Here is a 9,337-nt window from a genome sequence, read left to right as displayed (position 1 = left end):
TCTTTCATCCCGTGATGTAATAACTCATTATGATGTAAAAACAATTTCTAAATTTCTGTTGTATGAAAACTTATGTAAAGGTGTACAAATACAACATGAAATTAAAAAGAAATAAAATACGAAATAATAGTAGCAGCGCGGGCAGGGAGAAGCGCTACTACTAATTACCAGTAGCGCTCCTCCGGGAACTCGCTACTACTAAGTCGATTTAGCAATAGCGTGGGAGAGGCACGCTACTGCTACACGTTAGCTGTAGCGCCTTATCCGTAGCGCATAACCCCGCGCTACTGATAGGTCTAAAACCTGCGCTGCTACTAGACTTTTCCCTAGTAGTGTGTGCAACTAACTAGTGAGTTTCTTAGTGCCGCAAAGCTCAAGAAAAAAGAGGTTCAATCAAAAAACTTGAGGATAAAAGAGAGGTTGGCTTGATAAGTTACTCAGGGGGAAGCGCAAACTAACTAAGGCTGCCTCGTCCAAAAAAAGCAGCAAAGGTATGTTCCCATCTATACATGATATATTGTTACCACTCATTCCTAGACTAAATACTGGAATTTTCATGGTAGCAACAAAAGAAAAATGATGGCGCATGGTCTCAAGTAAGAGTGGAGAAGGATGATGTTGTACAGCCTCAAGCAAATGTCAGGTACACACAACTGTTGATGGCTCCCCCTGGTGGTGTTTTTGATGAAGATCTGTTCTAACATGTACAAGCTTGTTAGATAGTATTTTGGACATAATGACTAGTATTTTGAACAAAGATGGCAATAGTATTTTGGATTTTGGGGGCTGACTATAGTCTTTCGTGGCCTAAGTGTGCTAGTAGATTGGCCTAATTTATGTACTTCAAGGATTATGTAAGAACAGATTGTTGTTGCCAAATTTGAGTTACTAATGTTCAAAGTTTGTACATTGTTCTATTCATTTTAATTGCCACGGTGTTGCCCCCGGGCTAGATATAGGAGTAGCGCCCTTCCCATGGACGCGCTACTGCTAAAGAACTTAGTAGCAGCGGTTTTCTTCAAAACACGCTACTGCTAAGTATCACTGCAACTAATTAAGTTTAGTCCCATACTGCTAAGCGAACAAGGTGTTTACCACCTTAAATATGCTACTTCTCAACCTATCTCGAGCACTTGGTCTTCATTGAACTATATGTGTATGATTTGTGGTTGCAATATGAATCCTCGCCTGTACCTATACAGGTACAGTGAGGATTCATGTTGACTATTTAGATTATACACAAAAAGATCAATGATGACCAATGTATATTTCTGATATAACTGCTTCCATTAGCAGTAGCGGTTTTCACTGAAGCGCGCTATTGATAAGTTAGCTATAGCGCGTTTTCCATATGAGCGATACTGCTAGTTCAAATTAACCACTCCCAGCTCAAAATTTCGCTAAGTCCTCCTCCCCCCCGGCCTATTCCCCTACTCCTGTCGCCACCGCCCGAGCCCGAGCGCGCCTGCCCTCACCGCCGCCGTCCAAGCCCGCCCTCAACCTCACCAACGCCACCCGCCGCCGCTCTCGACCACACTCTCACCGCCCTCGACCTCACCGCTACCGCCCTCGACCACACTCTCACCGCCCTTGACCTCACCGCCATCGCCCTCGACCGAGCCCGCCACCCAGGACCGCCGCCTCCCGATCCCGAGCCCCCCCTCGCCGCCCCTCCGTCGCCGAGCACCTCCCCGCCACCGTCTCTCCCTCTGTAAGCCCCCCACCCCTCCCCCACCCCCTCTCTCTTTGCTTAGTTAGTAGATGATTTTAGTAGTAGTAGATGTTAATTTAGGGTTCATAGATAATGATTTTTAGAAGTAGTGGCTATTAATTACTAGTAGTGATGGTAAACTAGTTGTATAATTAGCAGTAGTAGATGTTAATTAGTAGTAGATGTAGTAGTTAGATGCTAATTAGTAGTACTAGATGTACTAGTTTCTTTCTATTTATAGTAAGTTTATATTTAGTAAGAACGAGTTGAATTAATAGAACTAGTTTAGTTTTAGTTGAACTAGTTAAGTTTTAGTTGAACTAGTAAAGTAAGTAAATTAATAACTAGTTGAACTACTTTATTTTTAGAAAGAACTAGTTTTTTTCTTTTTATACTAAATTTATATTTAGTAAGAACTAGTTGAATTAATAGAACTAGTTGAACATGTCATATTTGTTGTTATTTTTTAGTTTAAGCAATTATTTCATGTTTTGGTTACACCTTCGAGTGGCCTATGTTTTGCCAGAGTGTTGATTAATTTCCGTTCCGGCAAATTTCAGGCGCTCGATATGTCCTTTTTTTAGCAAAGGTCATGCCGGAGTTTTCTATGAATTTAGGCATGACTTGTGCTAGAATATGTACAAGTTTAATCTTGGAATTATGAACGTAGGAAATGTCGTACTCGGACGACGACAGTCTCCCGGGGGAGTGCAGCTGGTGCCACGATGACCGAGGTATGTGCGACAGGTTCGTTGAGCTGGATGAAGATCGGCGCTTCAGCATTAAGCTCGAGGAGACCTTCGATGTTGAAACGGTACGCAACACCGACAAGTGTATTTTTTTCGTAATTAAGCATGAATTCAACTATTTCAACGTTTAATTTTCATCTTTTACAATTCGACTAGCTTATCCCATGCCATGCAAGACGCTATGTCTTGGAGAGGATGGGTTTTGAATACCATGAAAATTATGAAACAAAGAAAATACACGTAAGGACCCATCATGATATCGATTTTGAAGTAAATCTATACAATTCTCAGAGCGTAACCCATTTTGGTTGCGAAAATTGGGAAGCACTTTGCAAAATGTATGGTTTTATGAGGGTATGATTGTCACCATGGATCTTGGTAATCCTGACATCGAGCAAGACAATATGGACATCTGGGTCCTGGTTGATACGCTTCCGATTCTACCGCAATGTGAGTTTATCAAACATACTTATTAACTAATTTATATTGTTTATTTCAAAATAGTTGACAGCTTATTTCCATTGACAGCTTATTTTGAATCTTCAAAGAATGTGCAGAAGATGGTAGACAAAATCCACTACACTGATGGCTCCGAATTAACTTATAAGGAGAAAAGTCATCTGATTGCTTATTGTACTTTTCTTGAGAATTACAATACCTATTATCGAACTCCTCCAAATTATGGTGAATACGTGCCACTAGTGCACGTGTTGAACCACGTTAACTTCTACGGAGATACCCTGGTAAGATTTTTTACTATTACGACATCCGTGCATCTTTTGCATACTCCTAAAACTAGTACATCATTGCTAACTACGAAGTTATTACTATGTCTTTCAATAGGAAATCCCGATGGATTGTGTGACTCATCTGATGTATCAGAATGGTCGCCTTGCAGTTATGAACATGCAGCCAGGTGAATCTAAGGAGCTCACCTGTGCATATCGGATTTCTAAAAGTGGTGAACACATGCTAATCAAAGAATGGAAAAATGTTTGGACATTCGCAAGGAGGTTCATGGAAGTAACATTAAGCGAAAGGCAAGAATTGAAGACAGGATAATCTCCATTCTCCATAATGGAGAGTCAGGGGCTATCTTGTATTTTGCTATTTTACCTTAGAGAATATAGTAGGTCCTAAGAGAATGTAGTAGGTCCTATGAGGTACAATATGTTTTTTATGTGATACAATGTGTTAGAGTTGATGATGTGAGGAGTACTTATGATTACGACTAGTGACCAATGATATGATGATGATATTTATTATATCATTGGGTGAAAGAACCGCGGATTAGTTTCAAGTGGATGTCCATCCACTTGAAACTAGTCCACCGGTTCTTTCACCCCGCGATGTAATAACTCATTATGATGTAAAAACAATTTCTAAATTTCTGTTGTATGAAAACAATGTAAATGTGTACGAATACAACATGAAATTAAAAAGAAATAAAATACGAAATAATAGTAGCAGCGCGGGCAGGGAGAAGCGCTACTACTAATTACCAGTAGCGCTCCTCCGGGAACTCGCTACTAGTAAGTCGATTTAGCAGTAGCGTGGGAGGAGGCACGCTACTGCTACACGTTAGCTGTAGCGGCGTATCAATAGCGCATAACCCTGCGCTACTGATAGGTCTAAAACCTGCGCTGCTGCTAGACTTTTCCCTAGTAGTGTGTGCAACTAACTAGTGAGTTTCTTAGTGCCGCAAAGCTCAAGAAAAAAGAGGTTCAATCAAAAAACTTGAGGATAAAGAGAGGTTGGCTTGATAAGTTACACAGGGGAAGCGCAAACTAACTAAAGGTGCCTCGTCCAAAAAAAACAGCAAAGGTATGTTCCCATCTATACATAATATATTGTTACCACTCATTTCTAGACTAAATACTGGAATTTTCATGGTAGCAACAAAAGAAAAATGATGGCACATGGTCTCAAGTAAGAGTGGAGAAGGATGATGTTGTACAGCCTCAAGCAAATGTCAGGTACACACAACTGTTGATGGCTCCCCCTGGTGGTGTTTATGATGAAGATCTGTTCTAACATGTACAAGCTTGTTAGATAGTATTTTGGACATTTTGACTAGTATTTTGAACAAAGATGACAATAGTATTTTGGATTTTGGGGGCTGACTATAGTCTTTCGTGGCCTAAGTGTGCTAGTAGATTGGCCTAATTTATGTACTTCAAGGATTATGTAAGAACAGATTGCTGTTGCCAAATTTGAGTTACTAATGCTCAAAGATTGTACATTGTTCAATTCTCATTTTGATTTTATTTTCTAATTGATTGTCTAATGAATGCCTCAGTTCAACTCTTCTTCAGTTCATTTTCGGTACTAAATTCTGCAGATTAAACACTTTATTGATGCTGTCCCTATTTTCATTTTACTGAATTTTGTATCCTGGAGTTGTCCAGTGCTAACTGCTAAATGAGTTTGCTGTTCGTGTGTAGTACAGACATGTCCTCGCTGCTTCTGTCTAGGGCGCCCGTGGTAGTCCGAGCGGGCGGGCGGACGGGCCGTCAGAACGTGCGGAGGCAGCCGCCAGAGGGTAGGCGGATGGAGCAGCCAGAGGTGGGCGGCCGTCGAGGTCGTTTCCTCATGTCCTGGAGGAGCAGCCGGAGCAGCTCGTCTCCCTTCCCCTCGGCGACGGGACCAGCAGCTCGCCTCGCGTCATCGCGCGTGGAACTGAAGAAGGGGATGCCAGCGAACCATGGACGGCGACGGCGGACGGCCATCTCTTCCGTCGGCAGCGGCGGCGGGTGCCTCCTCCACGGACGAACCTCGGGAGACGCGGGTGATTCGGGAGCTCCTCCGCTCGATGGGGCTCGGCGAGGGCGAGTACGAGCCGCGCGTCGTGCATCGCGTGCGTGAGAAAGTAAAAGGATCGAGCGGACTGGTCCAATTTTAGGTTGACTCGCTGCAGTCCGTCAGATGGGGAGCGGATGGTGGATTGTGGGCCTGAGGGCACAGCGTGCCCTGCCTTGAGCGTGCCCTGCCTCAGTCCACCGCACGCGGCGCCCCCACCTTGCTCCCAATCGCCGCCCCCGTCTCTAACCACCGACGACGCCCCAGATGCGCCGCCACCACGCGCCGGCCAGCTCCACGCCATACCGCGCCGCGCGCCCTCCGCCCCAACCACCTCTGTCGCCTCCACACTATTCCCGAGCACCGCCCCCTGCCGCCGGGCCCCTGCTCCCGAGCGCCACCGCCCGCCGCCGGGACACTACTCTGGAGCATCGCCCAGGGCCCATGCCCCCATCCCCGACTCTCACCAGGCCCCTTAGCTTCATCGCCCAGGCAACATCGCTGCCCCCGGGCGATGCCCAGGGCCCCGCACCGCTGACAGCCGTCGCCCTGGATCTCCTCTCCCAACCTTCGCCGGGGCCGCCTCCTCTACCAATCGCCGCCGTGGTATCACCGGCGACCCTCCCCTGTTGTCTTCTCCCTCCTCCCTTCTTAATTCCTCACCCACCGGTTGGGCTCTGCTTGGATTTTGGCCGCGGGATCCGTCCGTCCCTACACCACGTGGGTTTTGATGACTGCAGACGAGTGAGATTGATGGCAACCGACGTCAACCACCGGTGCACTCGCCATGCCCAGTCACCTTTGTACTCTCTCGGCTTTGACGACAGCTCGGGTAACTAGTGCTCGTAGCCAGTGTCTGAAGTTCAGCTGTATGTTTAGGTGCAAAAAACCGATGTTTTGGTTAGTTGGTTTTAATTTCACAGTCTTCTTCCAAGTTTATATTTCCAAAAATGCATCAACGCCGTGGAGAGTTAATTGTTTTTGTGTACTTGTATCAAGCCTTGTGTTTGATGGAGAGATAGAGACATTTGTGGCCGACGAGAGCACTAACCGGCTTTTCTCTTGAAGATTTCATCTCCGATCAGTGCTCCATGCTCCCCACCGGCGCACCCCGTCGCCGTCCACCGAGCCACCTCGCCACCACCTGCAGAACGAGGAGGCCTCGGCCTGAAGCTAGAGGAGGAATCGACCCGCATCTACAGATGGATGGCGGCGGGAGGTTACTTCTTTGGGCTGTATTCGACAGGTCGGAGCATTGCTGCCCATCTACGCTCCCGCGTGCCCGTTCTCCCATCAATATCTATTTTTTCTCTCTTGCGTGTGAAACCAATATTTCCTCTACCAATTGATACTCTAATTGTCTTGTGAACATTTCAGAGTACGTCAATGAATGGATGGTTTCTGAAGATTTCCAACCTGAAGGGCTCACCTTTTATACACATGAATGCACGATGCATACGCCACGCTTCATTATGCTATGGATGCTTGTCTTACCCAACCTCGGGATAACATGTAGCGGCAATATTCAGAAATACATTTGATAACCAATGGAATATTTCTGCTCTCTAATGGCTCGTTGTTTGGCTTTGGTTTTGTCAACAGTGGTGTATCGGAGAGCCCATCCTACCTTCTTGCAGTGGTCCACCCCGGTCACCACAATCGGCGATGTGGATCGGCCGCCGCTGTCCCGAGCAGGGGACCTCACAAACCACGCCCCAACCGTCCGCGCGCGTCAATGGGTCGCTGCCCCATTCCTCCATCTGCCTGATGATGCTACCAGGCAGAGGCTCCCCCACCACCGCGCAGACTACTACCGGTGCAGCTTCACTGTCGCACCATGGCGTTCATCGACGCCTCCTCCGGCCATTCAAGTCCCGTGGAGGTTCACAACTACAGGGCCCCCGAAATCCTACTCCTGCCATGCTCAGACGAGGAAGGTTTCGGCCTCATACTTCTGATTTCATACTTGATACATCTCCAACGTATCTATAATTTTTGATTACTTCATGCTATATTATCTACTGTTTTAGACTATATTAGGCTTTATTTTCCATTTTTATATTATTTCTGGGACTAACCTATTAACCGGAGGCTCAACCCAGAATTGCTGTTTTTTTGCCTATTTCAGTGTTTCGAAGAAACGAAATATCAAACGGAGTCCAAACGGAATGAAACCTTCGGGAACGTGATTTTCTCATCGAATGTGATCCAGGAGAATTGGACCCTACGCCAAGGCATCGGAGAGGCGGTCACGAGGGTGGGGGGCGCCCCCCGCCCTAGGGCGCGCCCCCTGCCTCGTGAACCCCTCGGTGCTCCTCCGACGTACTTGTTCCTCCTATATATACCTACGTACCCCCAAACAAACAGAAGAAGGGCCAAAAACCTAATTCCACCGCCGCAACTTTCTGTATTCACGAGATCCCATCTTGGGGCCTGTTTCGGAGCTCTGTTTGAGAGGGCCGTCATCACGGAGGACTTGTACATCATCATAGCCTCTCCGATGAAGTGTGAGTAGTTTACCTCAGACCTTCGGGTCCATAGCTAATATCTAGATGGCTTCTTCTCTCTTTTTGGATCTCAATACAAAGTTCTCCCCCTCTTTTGTGGAGATCTATTCGATATAATCTTCTTTTTGCGGTGTGTTTGTTGAGACCCATAAATTGTGGGTTTATGATCAAGTCTATCTATGGATAATAATTGAATCTTCTCTGAATTCTTTTATGTATAATTGGTTATCTTTGCAAGTCTCTTCGAATTATCCGTTTGATTTGGCCAACTAGATTGGTAGTTCTTGCCATGGTAGAAGTGCTTAGCTTTGGGTTCGATCTTGCAATGTCCTTTCCCAGTGACAGAAGGGGCAGCAAGACACGTATTGTATCGTTGCGATCGAGGATAACAAGATGGGGTTTATTTCATATTGCATGAATTTATCTCTCTACATCATGTCATCTTGCTTAAGGCGTTACTCTGTTTTTAACTTAATACTCTAGATGCATGCCGGATAGTGGTCGATGAGTGGAGTAATAATAGTAGATGCAAAATCGTTTCGGTCTACTTGTCACGGACGTGATGCCTATATACATGATCATGCCTAGATATTCTCATAACTATGCTCAATTCTGTCAATTGCTCATCAGTAATTTGTTCACCCACTATAGAATACTTATACTCTTGAGAGAAGCCACTAGTGAAACCTATGGCCCCCGGTTCTATTCTCATCATATTAATCTCCATCACTTTAATATTGCTTTGCTTTTTTTACTTTGCTCTTACTTTTTACTTTGCATCTCTATACCAAAAATAGCAAAAATATTATATCTATCAGATCTCACTCTCGTAAGTGACCGTGAAGGGATTGACAACCCCTAAACGCGTTGGTTGCGAGTAGCTATCGTTTTGTGCAGGTACGAAGGACTTGACCGTGGTCTCCTACTGGATTGATACCTTGGTTCTCAAAAACTGAGGAAAATACTTACACTACTTCGCTGCATCATCCCTTCCTCTTTGGTGAAAACCAACGCAAGCTCAAGACGTAGCAAGAAGGATTTCTGGCGCCGTTGTCGGGGAGTCTACGCAAAAAGTCAACATACCAAGTACCCATCACAATCCCTATCTCTCGCATTACATTATTTGCCATTTGCCTCTCGTTTTCCTCTCTCCCACTTCACCCTTGCCGTTTTATTCGCCCTCTCTCCCTCTCTATCCTCCCTCTCTATTTACCTCTTTTGCCCGCTTGAATTTTGTTTGCTCGTGTGTTGGATTGCTTGTTTGTCGTGATGGCTCAAGATACTACCAAATTGTGTGACTTCACCAATACCAATAATAATGATTTCCTTAGCACTCCGATTGCTCCTCTTGCCGATACTGAATCTTGTGAAATCAATACTCCTTTGTTGAATCTTGTTATGAAAGATCAATTCGCTGGCCTTCCTAGTGAAGATGCCGCTACTCATCTGAATACCTTCGTTGATTTATGTGATATGCAAAAGAAAAAAGATGTCGATAATGATGTCATTAAATTGAAGCTATTTCCTTTTTCGCTTAGATATCATGCTAAAGCTTGGTTTTCGTCTTTGCC

The 9,337-nt window shown here is 45.3% G+C and overlaps 1 protein-coding gene across 1 annotated transcript; it reads left to right on the top strand.

Moving 5' to 3' along the window:
* Positions 1 to 5,328: 5,328 nt before the first annotated feature.
* LOC125507358 lies at positions 5,329 to 8,678 on the top strand. The gene is made up of 5 exons (XM_048671958.1): positions 5,329 to 6,505; positions 6,637 to 6,771; positions 6,862 to 7,196; positions 7,388 to 7,444; positions 8,664 to 8,678. Exons 1-5 carry the CDS (start codon positions 6,466 to 6,468, stop codon positions 8,676 to 8,678), a joined length of 582 nt encoding a protein of 193 aa, XP_048527915.1. The 5' UTR covers positions 5,329 to 6,465.
* The last annotated feature ends 659 nt before the right edge of the window (positions 8,679 to 9,337 follow it).

This window comes from Triticum urartu, chromosome 5, assembly GCF_003073215.2.
Source record: "Triticum urartu cultivar G1812 chromosome 5, Tu2.1, whole genome shotgun sequence".
NCBI lineage: Eukaryota > Viridiplantae > Streptophyta > Magnoliopsida > Poales > Poaceae > Triticum > Triticum urartu.
Note: the sequence above shows the minus strand (reverse complement) of the source record. Positions and strands in the feature narration are given on the sequence as shown.